Source organism: Aythya fuligula, chromosome 4, assembly GCF_009819795.1.
Source record: "Aythya fuligula isolate bAytFul2 chromosome 4, bAytFul2.pri, whole genome shotgun sequence".
Lineage (NCBI taxonomy): Eukaryota > Metazoa > Chordata > Aves > Anseriformes > Anatidae > Aythya > Aythya fuligula.
Genome location: NC_045562.1, coordinates 20,352,264 through 20,369,350, shown reverse-complemented (window position 1 = coordinate 20,369,350; position 17,087 = coordinate 20,352,264). Strand labels below are relative to the sequence as shown.

The window sequence follows — 17,087 nt, the reverse complement described above, 5'->3', positions numbered from 1 at the left end:
GGCAGGAGGGCGGGCGGCGCGGTGCTGGCTGTGGCGGTGAGTGCTGAGGGGAGGACGGGGGCGGCCCTGAGGGGGTCCCCGCACGGGTGGGAGGTGGGCGGCCAGGCGCTGAGCAGTGCCTGGAGAGCTGGACCCGGCTCCTGCTGGGTGTGAATTGCGATCGGGCTGCAATTGGAAGCAGTCTGGGCATCAAAAGGGGCCTCCCATGTCCCTGCAGGAACCTTGGAAATCTAGCCCCCAGCGTGGCCTCTTGATGGCCCCACAGAAGTCTCAAAAATAGGGGAGACCCTGGGTTATACATCAGCAGCGCAGAGGGTACCAGTAACTGAAACTCTTCCTCCAGGGCAGGGAGGATTTTGGACCGACCGCTTCCCATTGCCCCTTTGGTAGCTCGGCTGTAACATTAACCCATCAGTTGGGTCAGGTAGCTCATGGGGCCGTCTCCTGTTCTTGCTAAACCACAGCACCTATCTGCGAGGCTGACAATCCACTCTGCAGATACCCGCAGGAAGATATGAACAGTGCTCACCAGTCCAGTGACTTCCCATTTATCCCGGTATTTGGTGGGTTCCTCAGAGCATTGTACCACTTGCCCCAGGCTTTCAGAGGGTGAACGACAGACCCCAGTAAAATCACTAGGGTGCTCTTGGTCTCTGGCACCGATGCTGACAAGCTGGACGGAGCAAAACTGATTTAGGAGTCCCAGCTGGGATACCAAAAGCATTACCTGTAGGTTTGTGCCTGGTGTGCCTAGCCAATAGCACACAGTCAGAATCCCCACAAAGGTGAATTGCAATTAAGTAATTAATTATAATTCTGCAGAATCAGGTGCTTGGCGACCTTTCACAAAGCAAGCACCCCTCTGACTTGGATCACTGTTATTTATACACAGCTAACTTGTGAAACTATCTCTGGCTACTTTTCAGTGGAGGTTTTAGCTCGCCTAGCTTATCTCTGTTGAGTCTGTGCATTCCAGAGGACCAGGGGGTGGGACACACCAAATCCCACATTTACATGCATTAACATTTCAATTAGTGTGGTTCTTAATAAATTAATGACCCTTAAGGAGCAAAAGCTTGCCACAGATCAGTGTGGAATCTTCCTTCAGCTGTTTTTCTCCTTGCTTTTTAGCTTTCATCCCTTATCTCCCTTGCTTCTGCTAGCTCAAGGCTACAAGTCTCCTTGTTTTCTCTGAGGTTTCCTTGTTTTCCTCAGTTTAAGACTACGCTGTGGGTCACAATAGCTCTTGGAACCTGCAGACTAGTTTCAGCTTCATCATGAACTTTAAGGTCTATATTTTAGTTCCTTTTTTGTACATTGGTCTCTAGTAGCTGGAGTTGGAGTGTGTTTAAGATTAGAAACTATGTTTCCTGGCCTCTCAAAATAAGCCCTATCCTACGTTTTGAGGTTTTATCACCAGGTCTAATATCCTGCATTTTGTGCAAAATTCCTAGCTTCTTATCTGTAGAAGGAACTATTTCTCATATTAGGAGTGTGAGATAAAGTTTTATGTTCCTTGTTACAGTTGAGTGCAGATGCGTAGCATTCATTAGTATGCCACAGTTCAGTTCAGTGTAAAGATAATAAAGCTATTTTTCACTCATCTTAAGAAATTTAGCACTAGGGTGAAAGTTTTCTAATAGATTCACCTAAGGCTGTATGGATTTCTTGGTGTTGAGGGCTATGAATTTCTGCTGTACAGATACGTTGCTTGAGTCGTGCAGGCCAGGAAGCCAATGTAAATATGCTATTTTAAATAGTAGCTGATTTACATGTTTAAGTTTCATTTTGCAGCAGGCGTGGATAGTGTTTTGTCCACAAGCATTACAGTTTTTTGAGTATGTATTTTATTATTTTATTTTTTTTACAGAAATGTAGGGTTGTATATGATGAAATTATACCTTTGTGTTTGTTTTTTGCCTGTAGCAAGAGAAAATCACCGTGTCTGAAATGGTGAGTTCATTTGTTTACAAAAAACAACAAGTCTAAGGTACAGAAATACAAGATGTGCTGTGTTCTCATCACTAAAAAAGTAGTCTTTCATCAAAGGGGGAAACGAACCAGCACCTTTATGAAGTCATCTCCCACAAGATGTATTTTCCCCAGTGTCTTCTTGCTATCATTCTGCTGAATTGAATGTTGGTGACAAAATTTCTTTCTGGCAAGTGAAATAAAAATAATTCCTTCTTTTGCTTCTGCTGGGCCACAAGTGACCAAAACAAAGTGGGAATTTCCTGATAAGCTCAGGAGTCGTATTAGTCGGTACGTGCAAATTGTACATGCTCTAGATAGATGTGTTATGTTAGGTACGGTTGATATAGGAAGTAAAGTTACTGTGGAAAAAACTGACTCGTTAGACTGCTGGGAAGCCACCAGCTGGTTGGACTGAAGTGACAGTGACAGATCTCAGTTTAAAGTAAGGGCCATCGATCCTCACCCAGGTTCATATCCCCTTCTAGAGGCTGTGTTTTTGCCAGATAATGTACTGCTCTAAATAGGAAGCTTAAAATGTGTTCAGAATTATGGGAATTCTCCTTCACTTCCCTAATTTTAATGGTGACCTGGTGGGAAAGTTCTGATCCAGGGAATGTCTGTTGTGCTTTTGCACCCGGTTAGCTTACGGCACGACTGCCAGCATCAAAAGGAAACTAAAGGTTCTGCTGGCACTTCTGAGAAATCCTGATTGCTGTCTAATTTCACTTTTCATATCCAAAGAAGAAACTAATAGCCTGAGAAGGAAAGGAGTGGAGGAAATTCATAGGTCAGCAGTCTGATAAGATCCGTAGAGATAATATTTGACCCCTACAAAAGGGAAAAAATAAAAAAGCCTTCTGTTATTTAAGACTTGACAAAGGCACTAAACGATCAAAACACAGGCAGGCGTAAGTGTACCATGGATGGAAATGTAGGTGTCCAGGAAAGTCCTTGGTGGAAGACTTGAAGCGGGATTCAGAGAACTTAAAATCTGGGCTTTGAAAACCACAAGGATGTTTAAATATGTAAACTCGCCTTGTGGATTGATCTTATTATGATTGGAATACTTTCACGTATCATTGGTTTAATTCCTTTCTTCCATTGCAATGAGATTGCTGTTTTGAGAACGAGGGCTGATGAGCGGTTAAGCCAGGCAGAGCAAAAGCCACACCTTTACTCTTTTTTTACTTCTTGCTTCTCCTGCTCTGCTTCACAGTTTCTTAGCAATGCTCTCGGCCATTTGCAGAAGTGCAGACAGGCAACGAAATTTCCCAGAAGATAGTTAATGACACATGAAAATAATGATAGTGTGTTATGCTAATCTGCTTTACTACCTCACTTCGTAGTATTTGGATTACTTTATATGCCTAGGAGTTTAAAGGTCGCGTGATAGGAAGTGCTGCTGCATCACGGGCTATTTCTTGAAAAGGGATAGGATTGCTACTGAAATTTGCGAGGAATTATATAGAAGGTGAGGTTTTAAAACGTGTGAACGTGTTACGGATCAGTAACAAAAGGGGGCAGAGAACAGAGCGCTCATTTTGGATTTCAGGTCTTTTGCTTTGAGAGTAAAAAAGCTCAGCTAGAATCACTGAAATCTTTAACTCTGTCTGGAACCCATGATGCGTTTCCCACACAAATCAATTATCTCATTCATTTCTCCAACGATAAAGCAGTGTGGTGGTTTCACCCAGCTGGGCAGCTGAGCTCCACCACAACCGCTCTCTCACTCCCCCTCCTCAAAGGAAAAGGTGGGGAACATACAAAGGAAAAGGGCTTCATTGCCTATCACTAGCAGACTAGAGCAGTGAGAAGCTAAAAACACCTCAACCCCATCTATACTCTGCCACCTCTTCCTGAGTGGCGCAGGGGAACAGGGAATGGGGGCTGTGGTCAGTCCCTGAGGCTTTGTCTCTGCTGCTCCCTCACAGTCACTCTCTGCCCCTGCTCCCCTTGGGGTCCTTCCCAAACTGAGCCTGTGGGGGCTGCCCACAGGCAGCAGCTCTTCAAGCACTGCTCCCACACGGCTCCGTCCACGGGGTCCATCCCTCCCCCAGGAGCAAACTGCTCCAGCATGGGTCCCCCACGGGTGGGCGGCAGCTCCCCCCAGACCCCCTGCTCCTGCCTGGGCTCCTCTCCACGGGCTGCAGCTCCGGCCCGGGGCCTGCTCCTGCGGGGGCTCTCCAGGGGCCGCAGCCTCCTCCAGGCCACATCCACCTGCTCCACCAGGGGCTCCTCCACTCATGGGGGGGCTGCAGCGTGGAGATCTGCTCCATGTGGGACCCATGGGCTGCAGGGGGACAGCCTGCTCCACCAGGGGCCTCTCCACAGGCTGCAGGGGAACTGCTGCTGCCTGCCTTACTACATCTATTCTGTTCTGTTGATCTTTGATGCCATTAATATGAAAATAAATTACCTTCCAAAACTGCATGAGAAGATTTGATGTTGAAAGGAGTATCGTAGCAAGGCTGGGTGTTGATTTGGGGTATTGGTTACTCTTAGTTAAATAAAGTATGCTCAACAAAAATGGATTTAAAAGGCAACAGCGCGTATAGAATATATTAAAAGTGAACCCCCCAGATTGATATTGATCTATTTGTAATTTCTTTAGGACGAATGAAGAGAAAATGGGAAGAAAGGCTGAGGAAAGTTGAAGAACTAGCATCTCACTATGAAAGAAACCCACTTCCTGCAGTTTATAGACCAAAGCTGTCCCCCTTTGAGCCATCCCCTGTTTGGAAAATATTTTGTCGGCAGGCCGAAGCTTTCAGCTATGTAAAAACCTGCAAAGAGGTAAATTATGCTAGGTGAATGTCTCTGTGCTTCAAGTGCATTCAAGGATGATCTTGATTTTACAAGTTGGTTAACAATGAAGTCTTTTTCAGATTGCAAAATCCCTTTTTTGCAATCATGAGACTTTTTTTTTCTTGCCTTTGTAGATCATGCTATACTGGAGGTAGCTAGCTCTAAGTACTAGTTGTAACATAAGAATTGAGAGGTGGAGTTAACCTCTAACAGTAGAAGTGTTTTTTTTGGCAACATTGTAGTGATTATAAGTGATTATAATTATATTCCTTCTGAATATAAGGAAGGTGGCAGGAGAATGGGAAGGAAGTGAGTTGGGTAGGAAGAAAGAGGTGGAGAAAATGAAGAAGAGAATGACAGGAGGCAGAGACAAAAAGAGCAATGCAACTCTACTGGCGTCAGAGTAGCAAGATGCTGAGAAGTAATGATCCAAATAAATACATTATGTAAAATGTATCCTTTGTTTTCAGTTCCCTATATTTAATACTTTTCAAACTGCCGATTTTAAAGAAATATAATGCAACATATCTTTTCCTGAATGTACTTTTACTGGCTTGGTAGTGGTGTTTTTAGTTTGTTTTGGATTTCTATTTTTGTTTTTAAATAACATAGAGCCTAAAGACTATCTGCTGTAAAGCCATATGTTGCCATCATACCCATTACAGTGTTTGTTTCAGGACATTGTTCTTCCTCCTGTTAGAGGTACCTGCTAGTGTTCAGGAAAAAAAAGACTACTGAGAAAACAGAATTTACATGAATGCACAGCAAAGAAAAGCTTCACATTTGTTACTCATGCTACTTAGTTTAAAAAAGGATAAGTGATCTGCTACTTAGTTTCCTAATATTAACTAAACTTTGACCAAAGAAATGAATAGATATAGGAACTTCTGAAGAGTTTAATTAGTTTTCTGAATAGTAATTTAAAAAACAAACAAACAAACAAAAAAAAAAACAACCAAACCTTCAATGTTTTTCTTTACAAAGGACGTTCATGTATTTGCCTTGGAAAAGAACACAAAAAATGGACAGAGGTTTTACCTCGTGACAACATACAAAGAGCTTTGGTTTTATTACGTGTAAGTATTTGAAAATGTATGCTATACCTTGCTGGGGGACAGGTCAGTCTTGCTCAGAGTAGCACAGCTGTAAAGGGCTGTGCTATGGCCAAGGTTTGATCTTGGCCATAGAGAAAGTCTTAATAATGCCAATCCAATCTATTCTACAGTGGTTTTCAACTTTCTTTTGAGCTGCAGACTGCCATTATTTCCTGTGAATTAAGGACCCCATCTACTGAACTTAAATCTAATAGCAGTAGATCTGCTTTTACTGTCAGCTTTCCTCAGGGGATCATGTCAACAAATGATGCAAACATATTTCTGTGATTAGTCATATATCAACTTAAATAGGTATTAATATAAATGTCCAATTACCATTTTATGCCTTTGCATGGTGCAGTTTCAGGTATTGAAAATTTGCTGAATGTTTTTTCCAATTTTTGTTTTACAATAAAATACCTGGTTTTGAAGTAAAACAAATGTAACAGTCAAAGTTTGTATGAACTGTAGACTTGATTTTTTTTCTCGATTTGAAAAGAAGATTAAGCTTTCTTAATTCTTAATTTAGTTGAAAAAAAAAATAATTCTATGTAATCTTATTTCTTGTGCTTAAGACTTAGGACTGATAACATTGGTTGGTGTTTTTTTTTTTTTTTTTCAATTTTTTTTCCTGTTGTTTACATCATTATTTAAATTCCCCAAACCATTTCTGTTGATATTGTAAGACTTTGGGGGTGGGGATAGAGGGAACACTTTCCAAACTTAAATTTTAGACCAAGCAAATATTAGTTATAATTTTTTCAAAGGACTATGGAGCTGTTACTGGTTTTAATGCGAGTGCCTGACTAAGAGATAAAACATTGTGTAGTACGTGTGAGTTGGTGTTTGCAGTTGATAGGTATGTATAATGCTTATCATGAGAGGTCATAATTTGTTTTTGTTTTTCCTTAGCCAAGGTTATAAAACAAGTCTTATGCATTGCTATGAGGTGATTCCTGAAAAAGATGCTTGCAAACTTTATTTTGATTTGGAGTTTTACAAAGCAGCAAATCCTGGTGCAGACGGCAAGAGTATGGTTGCAAAGTTAATCGAGGTAAAATGGCACAGTCATGTTGTAGACTAATTTGAATTTGTTGTTGGTTTAATATAAAACCAAAGTATTTACCGCCTTATCTTGATTATTGTAGTAAAATTAAAGAGGATTATAGAGTCAGTGGGCATTTTTAACAAAGTGAAAAGTACTGTTTTAATTAAAGCATAAGTTGCCTGCTTTATACAAAAGGAAATACTAGAGCATGATGGTTGTTGGAATGCTTGTATTCACTGGAGGTTTACTGTTATGGTGAGTTTGTTTGCAGATTGTTTTATGTGCTCTGCCACTTCAAAGCTGTCAAACTGAAGGAGTGTTTAGTTATTCTTCAGAATAGTATCAATAAAAGTTTTATTTGAATATTCTGCAAATCATTTCCTTTTCTAACAGGTGCAATCATATATCAAGGCTTAGATCAATTCCTCCTAATGTTAAGACACCTTCAGATGGAATTTCATTACAGTTGATATAATTACGATGTAGAGAGCAGGAGGTGACTGTAGTCATCAATTTTGACACCTAAAGTTAAATATGTTTGCTAATTATAAATTTTATTAAGTAGTGCAAATTTCTATCCTATTGCAAATTCAGCTGGAAAACAAGACATTGCAACTGCAATATGTCAGAGATGGAAAATAACACAGGTTTTTAGAAGAATGTCTTCTGTTCCAACAAAATCTCTTTGTCAGTGGCCATTTATTTGTGAGACATCTGGTGTCTCTAACTAGAACAGAAAGAGTAAGATGAATAAGGTTACTTCTACATAAATAATGCTTAGCTGGTAAAGAATCTGGAGGGTTTTACTCTGTTGTGGATCAGTTCTCAAATCTAGATACTCCTAGGGTTAGGTAGAGATCTTTGGATTTGCTGGCTGGGGAGGAAATGAGATGCTATAGTCATAAACTTCCAGACCCCCAGGTTCTGAATCCCAGTCCTAAACATGAGTAATGACGTTTAGCTTATAGCAGGTTTTTAGAGCTGGACTTCTGTTGTTTTCTGCTTGTTTACTGTTCATTGGGTCTTCTGATATAAATTGTTGGTGTGCTAGTTCACTCTTCTATTTAGCCTCTATCTTAGACACTAGGTAAGCTTGCCTTAGAATTAATGGCACTGTGGGTGTGAACCGCTTTGTTGGGGGGGAGAAAGACAGGGATAGAGCCACTACATTAGACCTTGACCTGAAAAGCTGCTTACCCCATCACTGTTACTATATTCAGTGATTTGCTCAATTCAGAAGATACAATATATGTCAATTTTCTTTAAAAATTGGCATATTGTGAGTTAATTTGAATTACTTGCATCAAAATGAAAAAAAAAAAAAAGATTTAAAAAATGTAGACTCTGCATTTGTTTTAGGTTTTATAGACAGTACTGTTACAAATGCTAAAGAAAACAGCCTAATGAATGTTTATATAATTTTCAGCTTGTCAGCCAAAAGTTGAAAGAACTTTATGATGTTAACTGTTCAGCCAAAGACGTCTTGAATTTAGATTCCAGTACTGATGAAAAATTTAGTCGACACTTAATATTCCTACCACACAAGACTGTATTTAAAGATAATATTCATGTTGGTAAGTGTGTTCTTTTCACTTATAAACTAGAAATAAAAGGTGAGGTTTTGACTTTTCACAGTGCCATCTTACATTTGAATATTTGTTTTAATTGAATTACATGTGAAAACAACCACGTATTCCCAGCAAAAATGACTATTTCTATTTAATTAAGCCTCACATTCCTCAACTCATCTTCTACTTCCTTTTTCTATAATTATTATTTGCATTTCTACAACATAACTTTTTCATGTCTCTGTGGTTTATTTTGCGAACCGCTGGCAAGACTGGTTTTTGGCTGGAAGATTTTTGTACAGTAATTGATTAATTTTCAGATTTGTGTAAATCTTAACAAGTAAAGTTAAGATTATTGGCTCTAAATACAGCTGGTTTGTGCTCTGCACAGGGTCAGAAAGTCAGGACAAAGAAGGCTTCAAGCCACGAGTACTTGTAAACATGGTTCAGAGAAAGCTGAAAGCAGTTTTAGTTGTTGATGTAAGTTGGGATTTGATGGCATAGAGTAACTCCAGCACAAAAAATTACCAGTTCAGAATTGTCATCACTACGTTTGTAAAAATAAGTATAATAATACCTCCATACTTCACAGGTGTTTTAAACATACTTTTGAAATATTGGAAGATGGGCTCTTTGCTTTTAGTTGTGTTCCAGGTTTCTTTCCAGCCCCGCAAAGCATTAAGGAAAATCTTACTCTTTCTTTTGGATTGTGTCTAGTCATTCTGTGTGGATAACACATGTACTGTTGAATCAAAGGGTGTGGGGTCAACATGTATGTGTTGTTCTGAGAAATCATCTATGAAAGGTCTTGTCAACATGAGCAACTGGAGGAGTAAAACAAACTGTAAGGAGAGGCTGGATCTTGTAGGTCTGTGTGCATGTACATTTTTTTCCCCCCATAATATTTGTAATATACAGACAAAGTTCATGGCCTGAACATAAACCCAAGGCAAAATTCAGATCCTTCAACACAAAGACAACGGGATTTCTCAGACCTATTTTTTTAATGTTAAAAAACTATTTTTCATTCTTAGGAGCAGTGCAATCTGTGTCCCTATAACAGAAGTGTTTGTTACATGACACTGTAGCAACAGCTACGAACACAAAAGACTTGTATAGTATCATTCCAATTTGTATTTCAAAAGTATGGTCTTTAACTCCTGTGCCACTAGAAAACTCCCAGGTAATACATGGGTGATAAATAATTCGGTATGACAGCAATTTTAGCCTCTGATCCCAATAGCTAAATTGTGTTAGTCAGTTCTTTCAGCAGAAGCTTGAACTATTTATTCTAGTCCATTAGCTAAGTGTTTTGTGTCTCCACTGTTAAGTGAATTTGACATGTTTACTATCAGACTAAAGAATGTCTTTAGATTGTGTATGCATGTTCTGCCTTTGCCTTTTTAACAAACGTTGAAGTCATGGTACAAATCCATTTTATAATTGTGATACGTCAGTTAAATTTGTGTATGATATCAGTAACAAATAATACAGTTGAGACTTTTATTGGGGTGTTTTAGTAACCTGTTTGACACACCTGGCTTTAAGCTTAGCTTTATTCTGTGTGCAAAATACTTTAGTATATATCTAAAAATGCAGACAATTTCATGAAGTAACTTCATAGAATGTTTATGAACTATATATTCTTTGATGTGACATGAAGATTTTTGTCTAATATTTAACTTACAAGCTAATATATTTTTCAGAAACATTCAATGGTTTTTAAATTCATCATTGTGGTGTTGGTCATTCTGGAAGATCAACAATCACGTCTTCAATAATCTTGTTTCATAAGCATTTTGTCAGCAGTCATGCACAAAATGATGGCTTAAAATTGAGATCTTGTCTGTCAGAGTCTACATGTATAACTGCAATGGTGCAGGTGTCAGGATGGGTCGGAGAAATTGTCTGAAAGCCACAAAAGACTTTTGTTTCATTTTTGGACTTTTAACTGAGATTGAATTTGGTTCAGAGGTTTTGCTAGGGAAACTGCACTGACAGCCTATGCATTTCTGTTTCACTTTTTTACCTTTATTTCTAATGAAGTTATTACCAAACCAACTAATTTCTCAGTTCTCTCTGTTCCCAGTAGTGAAATTGCAGATGGGAAAATTGTGGCCATATGTCACAATTAATACACACAGAATTGTTTATTTTCTTCTGGTGGAAAAAAAAAAAAAAAAAAAAAAAAAAAAGGTTTAAATTCTTGCCAAGCATGGGTTTCTTGTTTACTAGCCAGAAAAAGATTGTGTACTGAGCTGGTCTAAAAGGTTTTAAAAAAAAAAAATCCCAGAGGGGAAAGAAAACCCAAGCAACTACAACCAGTTCCATCTTGGCTGTTCTGAAAATGTTTGCACAGGAACTATTAAGTTCTTTCTTGACTCGTAGAGCTATCTGTTTTGTTTTGTTTTTAAGGTAACTTTGTGAGAACCATTTTGCAGCCTGCCATAAGGCTGATGGAGAGTAATGCTGCTGCTGTGGTTCCAGAAGAAGGAGCAGAACGTGTTTTCCATTGTTCTTCACCCACAGTTGAAGTAGATGGTTCTCTTACAAACCCCACAGCAGCTGAAGATGCTTCCAAAGGTTGGCCAGCCATTGCTCACCAAACAAAGGAAGTAGAAACATCAAACCATGGAGAAAATTCTGAATTTTCCTTTCTAATAGTAAATGACAAAGAAGGAGACAAGCAACTTTTTGTGGATCTGGGTAAATATAACAAGTGCTTTTAAGCTTGTTTAGGATGCAGCAAAAGTTAAGAAATGATATGTTCTTTAATATTTGATTACAGATTGCATGTTGTGCCTACGCTCAGAATTTAATTCAAATACAATACATGCTGAAACAGAGGTCATAAATGCTGTATTTACAGGAGCCTTAGATTCTTTGCCCTTGGAACTTTATATTACTACATTTAATTTTATTCAGAATTTGGAAGAAACTCTTACCACACAACTCTAATTTCATTCCTAAGGACTTGGTGCACCTATTTTGATTAAAAGGGGACGGCATATATTGCATTCTAACATTTCAGTTGAATTAGAAGCTGCTTGATTACAGAACAAGTCTTAAAGGTGTGGTCTTTTGTACCGATTCACACATGAACTTGAGGCTTCTTCCGCTGTTTGGAATGGCAGTTGTTGGGTTTTGATGATAGAATAATAGAAATTAGGGCTGGGCACTTCATGCTCTAGTTGTTCTTTGCCTATTCATGGAATTAAAATGTTAAAAATCTCAAAGAGCACAACACCCTTGGTCAAACTAAAGTTTGAAAGTTCCACCCTCCTCCAACACTATCTGAATTCTCTGCCTTTTGCCCTTAGTGAAGTGAAAATATCTTAGCACACTTTCCTACAGCAGTGATTTATGTACCTGAAGACTGATTATCATGTTTTTCCTCAGACTCCTCTGTAGAACCTGCATTACTTCAAATTCTTTTCGTGGAGTACAGGATCATTTTGATTGCTGACCTCTTGAGTATGTCTGATTTGTGGTAATGTAGTCCCAAAGTTGGCCTTTTATCAGGCTTCTCCATCACCGACTCAGGATTACTTTCTGCATCTACTGTTCAAAATTCCATCAAGCATATTAGTGAATGGAAATTAAAGAAAAACAAACCGTTGTTGTCAATTCACCTGTTAGGTATTTGATATTAGTCCCCCCAAATTAAACCATCACTATTTATGCTACCCACATTACCACAAAACTGGAAGTCTAACATCAAAATAGCTGGGGTACTGAGTTACTGAGTAACTGAGGGTGCAGGCACAGACTGCGATGTGACCGTGTTGACTCATTTTAGTTCCTTTATCTTCAAGAAAATTAAGAAATAAATAGAAATAAATAGAAATAAAGTCTAGAAATAAAGCACCCAGTGCTCCAATAAATTCTGGGACAGATTAGGCAATGTTTACTATACTTTTAGTTTGTTTGTTTTTGAGACTGGAATTAAATTTCCCTGATAGGCTTTCCTGCACACTTCAGACAAGCAGTGTCTGCTATGCAGAAAACAGGAAGTTTGATGGATGTGATGTCATTTCGGATTAAAATAACTTTGTAGTTTTTTCAGCTTAGTTGTATTTCACAAAGTTATTGTGAAAGCGCGATTTTTTTTTTAATACTGAAGATAAACCTTTAGCAATGCTAACATCAGAGTGATGCTGACCTAGATGTATTGGGTGTTTTAAATCTGTACTATGAAAAATGTCCATGTTTGCACAGCCCTGGCATTTCTTCTGTGGGAGGTGAGCAGAAATCAGTAATAGTTTTTGTCCATTCCCGAGGCCCTTAGTTGGGTCTAAGAAAAATTGTTTAATTTACAAGCACTAAGTACCTTAAATCCTTACCAGTACAGTTATGTTGTGAAATATTTGTTTTCCTCTAGGAGTTTATACAAAGAACAGAAATTTACGGATGTATAAATCATCAAAAGCAGGAAAAAAAGTGATTCTGACAATAGCAGAGGATAATAAGTTTGTCCCTACTTGCAAAGAGAATGTGTCCTTGGAAGAAGCATATTTTCTGTCTTCTTTGGTCTGCAATATTAGGTAATGATTTAGTTCCAGCAGAGTTTTAAATATTTTTAAATATGTATTTCAGTGATTTTTCTCCCCCAGCAGTTAGGAATAACTGATACCAATAACCAGGTATTAACCTGGTAATGGTTACCAGGTATTCCTGGTAATAACCAGGAACATTGTTACAGTGTAACTTAGGAGTTTCCAGTAGAATTGTTTTGCTTTAGGAGAAAAAAAAAATTGGGACTCAATTTTCTTCTTTAACCTACCTTTAAACATGCAAAGTCTGTTAAAAGTAAAAAGGATTTTTGTACGTTTACTTGTGCACCAGATTTCTCATATGTTACAGATACCTCCTGAAGTTGGTGATGGTCTCATAGAATAACCTCAGTTTTCTTATCTCTATATATTTTCCTTTGTACTGACCTGGGGCTTAAGATGTAATTACTGTAATTAGTCATCACTGCAGCAGAAAGGTTAAAATGGTACATCTCTCCATATAGTATTTTTCTTAAAACTTATTTTTTATGACTACAGTTTTTAGAAAATGTTCATTTTCCTGAACTGGTGCTAGTAACCTGATAGCATGCATAACGTAGTGTATTCATATGACAGGTATCAGCTGAGTCTGCCGTAAATGTGGGTGAGAAATTCTGCTGTGTTGAGTTTAGCCTTCTGTAATCAGCTGGCTTGCAGGTAGCAGTATGGAAAGAAAAAGCAGTTCAATGCAGATAGGGAGAAAAAAAAAAAAAGAAAAAAAAAAAAGAGGTTGAAACCTTTCAAAGGGTATATATTGTTTAAATATTGCATCTACAGCAAACACTTTAAGAGTGTGGAGCAGGAGTCTTTAAATGGCTGGCTCCTGGGATTTTTGCCAGGAAAGTTTTGCTTGTTTGCAGGAGGAAATCCTGCCCTCTGCTGCATGGTCAGAGGAAACTGCGAGAAGGCGCTGCGGGGCTGTGAGGTAGCAGCATACTGACTGGATCACAGTGTGGATGAGGCGAGACGGGCTTCTCTGGAGGCTGCTACCCTCAGCTGCTTTGTTGTCGTAGCATGCTGCGTTAGATGTTGTTATGCCATACTGTGCTGTGCTGTAAGAATCACACATCTTCCTTTGCCTTCCCTCTTTTTCAGCTCTGAGGATGACACAAGAGTTCTGTCTTCTAGCTTTTCAGAAGAGAGAAGAACGTCTGCTTTTTTAAACAGTAAAACCAGAAGCAGTAGAGGTACTACAAGCCTTTTCTGCTGGATGGGCCGGGGGAAGTGTGTTTAAGTTAGACGTGCTGTGACTTACACACCCGATGGCTTGTATGAGGGCTTTTCTCCTGCTGCGCTGCTGCAGGAGGCAGCATAGGGATGTCCTGATGGGTGCTCTGCAGTGCTTCAATGCCACAGATGGTCCCCTCCTGGTCCCAGCTTTTATTTAAGGAGCTGGTGTGAATCGTGTCTATGGCCTATATATCACATAACAGCATGTTAGAATTACATTAAAACTGCAAAACCAGGATGAATGTGTGGCTTTTGTTTTAACAGAGTCCATGGAAGGTTATCAGGATTCACCATATCCAGAAATCGATTATTTTGTTCGTTCTTTGGTTAATAAAGATGGAGTACAAGGAGGTAAAAACCATGTTACTATTTACAAACAAATAGTCTGCAGCTGTAGTTTTTAACCTTTATTTATTTATATATATATTTTTTTTCCCACCCAGGGATACGGCAATGGAGTTATTTTTCTCTGGAGGAAATACTTGTGTATGATATTTCTGGTTACCGGTGGTGTGAAAATATTGGAAGAGCCCACAAAAGTAACAACATAATGTATGTTCTGTAACTGTTCGGTATTCACTCTAAGTTCAGTTTAGAACAGCTTTGTTTATTTTCCTGGTCAATTGTAATTCTATACAAACATTGAAAAGTTCTTATGGATAGAATCATCACCTGTTACAATTACTGCTATCTTACTCTGGGTGTACAGTGCTTTTTTATTCTATTTTTTCTAAATTTATTGTGGTACAAGATCTTGACTTTAGAGATAAGCCTGAAGCTTACTGGAAAAATGACAGACTATGTATGAAACAATATCCGTAGTTTGGGGACAAACAAAATCTCTTCGTTTAGCATCAGAGTTTCACATTGTACATATTTATTTTCTTCACATACTGTTACTAAAACCAAAAGTATTTCATTCATAGGATTCTGGTAGATCTAAAGAAGGAAGTGTGGTATCAGAAGTGCCACGATCCAGTCTGCAGGGAAAAAAACTTCAGATCACAAAGTATGTATCTTGTTTTCAAAGCAATTATACTTAATACTTTTTTGAATCTTAACTTTAATTAAACACCTTCTCTTTGATTTAGGCTTTCCATTACCACCTGGGATATGTCTGCCTTCTCTCTTCAAAGAGGTATGTGCTTTTGTCTTATCCACATCTTGTCGTATCAACAAGTCATTGAAAATCCCTGCTACCTCAGGTAATTTGTTAAGCTCCATACAGTAATTACACTAGCATAGAGTAGCTCCACACAGCAGCTCTGCTGTTGTGGTATCTCCGTATATTCATTTGTAAGTTCTCCAGCAGCAGATCTAACCCAGAGAAAGCTAGATGACTAGAATAGCCTAACTTCACCTGGGACTAAAGATTTTCTTCTGTCTTACTCTGGGACCAGCAGTTCCCAGCGTAAAATCTGCAAGCCCACAATAGGCATAGCATGAAAAAACAGCCTAAGTAAACCTCTGCTGTGCACATTTGACTTCATACTGGGTCAGCTAAAATGTAAGTGTTCCTAGAACACTTGTGTCAGTCAAAATTCTCTCAAAGTCAAGTCAGTGACCCTCAAATTTGAGGTTCACCTAAGTGAATTTCAGTGTATAAAAGCAGTTAGGTTTACCCCTAGGGGCAGAATATTTGAACTGACCTGATGCTGACCTAGATTCTAAGCACTGTACCTAAGTTTTATACCCACTAAGTTTTATACCCACTCAGTGGGTATTAAGAGTTGACACTGTTGCAACTGCACTTTTAAATTTCAGACTGTAGAATGGCACATTAAGCTGTACTTAGGCAAAACATCAATAGCTATTACCTTTATTTCACAGCAAGTGTGATTGAAATGCATTTTCAAGCCATTACACTATCTTTAGATAGACACTAAAATAAGTTTTAACCTTGTATCATTTTAAAAATCTGTGTACACTAGACTATTTTTAGTTTGCTTGCAAAACAGTAAGTTCATTTTTCTACTGAAACAGGCTTCCATGGGTAATGTGGCTATAAATTAACTTGCTGGGAAGTCTTGTTAGCCAGCTTTCTATAGTATTCATTATACGTGACAATTGCAAGAGTTCAGCACTAGTTTCACTTAGAAATATGGAAAACATCTTAGTGTGTAATAAATAATATGTTATAATAATATGTTATGTTTCTAAAAGGAAGAAGATTATATGGTTATGGATGAATGGGGGAACACAGAAGAAAAAGTAAAACCCCATTCTAACCCTGCAGATTTGTCAAAAAGCTCGGTATCTCTTGAAGAAAGCATATCTCAAGACTTCCAGGTAACAGACACCGAGTGGGACAATGCAAGCGATGATGCCTGTTTGGTAGAAGCTACTGAAGATGTGGAGCTAGCAGAAGCTGCAAATGACAGTCTGGATTACAGCATGGAAGACATTCCTGATGAAATTCTTTTGGAAACTTTAAGGACACAAGACATTTGCAACAAAGATGACAGCTAATCAGAAACTTGGCTGACAAACAGACTAGTAGCAACAAAGCTTGCTTTAATACAACATGTGTATCACATGCCTTCTGTGAAAGATACTGTGCTGTAGCTCAAAAGCGCTCTTTGAGAGCTGTTAAACAAAGAACTGACACAGAACTAAAAGCATCCTTATAACCGGATAATCTTAGAGGCATGAAGAGAGGACACAGGGTTACGCTGGGGCTGGAGAATACTGGCCTGAATGTTCTTCATGAAGGCTGCTTCAAGGAGTTTAGCACTTCTAAGACTTACTGCTGTGTGGTTTCTATTTTGTTAGCTGTTGGTCCAGCTTTTACTGATATGACAAATAATACATTTCT

The 17,087-nt window shown here is 38.6% G+C and overlaps 1 protein-coding gene across 1 annotated transcript; it reads left to right on the top strand.

The window, feature by feature from the left end:
- Positions 1-27: 27 nt before the first annotated feature.
- Positions 28-17,039, top strand: PRIMPOL (primase and DNA directed polymerase). Its single transcript, XM_032187053.1, has 13 exons — positions 28-36; positions 4,586-4,767; positions 5,764-5,855; positions 6,786-6,927; positions 8,348-8,495; positions 10,905-11,195; positions 12,871-13,033; positions 14,138-14,229; positions 14,537-14,623; positions 14,716-14,824; positions 15,199-15,281; positions 15,364-15,410; positions 16,436-17,039. The coding sequence occupies exons 2-13, from the start codon at positions 4,591-4,593 to the stop codon at positions 16,739-16,741; spliced, it is 1,737 nt and encodes a 578-aa protein (XP_032042944.1). The 5' UTR covers positions 28-36; positions 4,586-4,590; the 3' UTR covers positions 16,742-17,039.
- Positions 17,040-17,087: the final 48 nt, after the last annotated feature.

Excerpts from the sequence above, each read along its gene's own strand:
- PRIMPOL (XM_032187053.1), top strand. The coding sequence starts at position 4,591 with ATGAAGAGAAAATGGGAAGAAAGGCTGAGGAAAGTTGAAGAACTAGCA. Across the intron at positions 5,856-6,785 it reads GAGCTTTGGTTTTATTACGT|CCAAGGTTATAAAACAAGTC; the intron begins GTAAGTATTTGA and ends GTTTTTCCTTAG. Across the intron at positions 8,496-10,904 it reads TAAAGATAATATTCATGTTG|GTAACTTTGTGAGAACCATT; the intron begins GTAAGTGTGTTC and ends TTTGTTTTTAAG.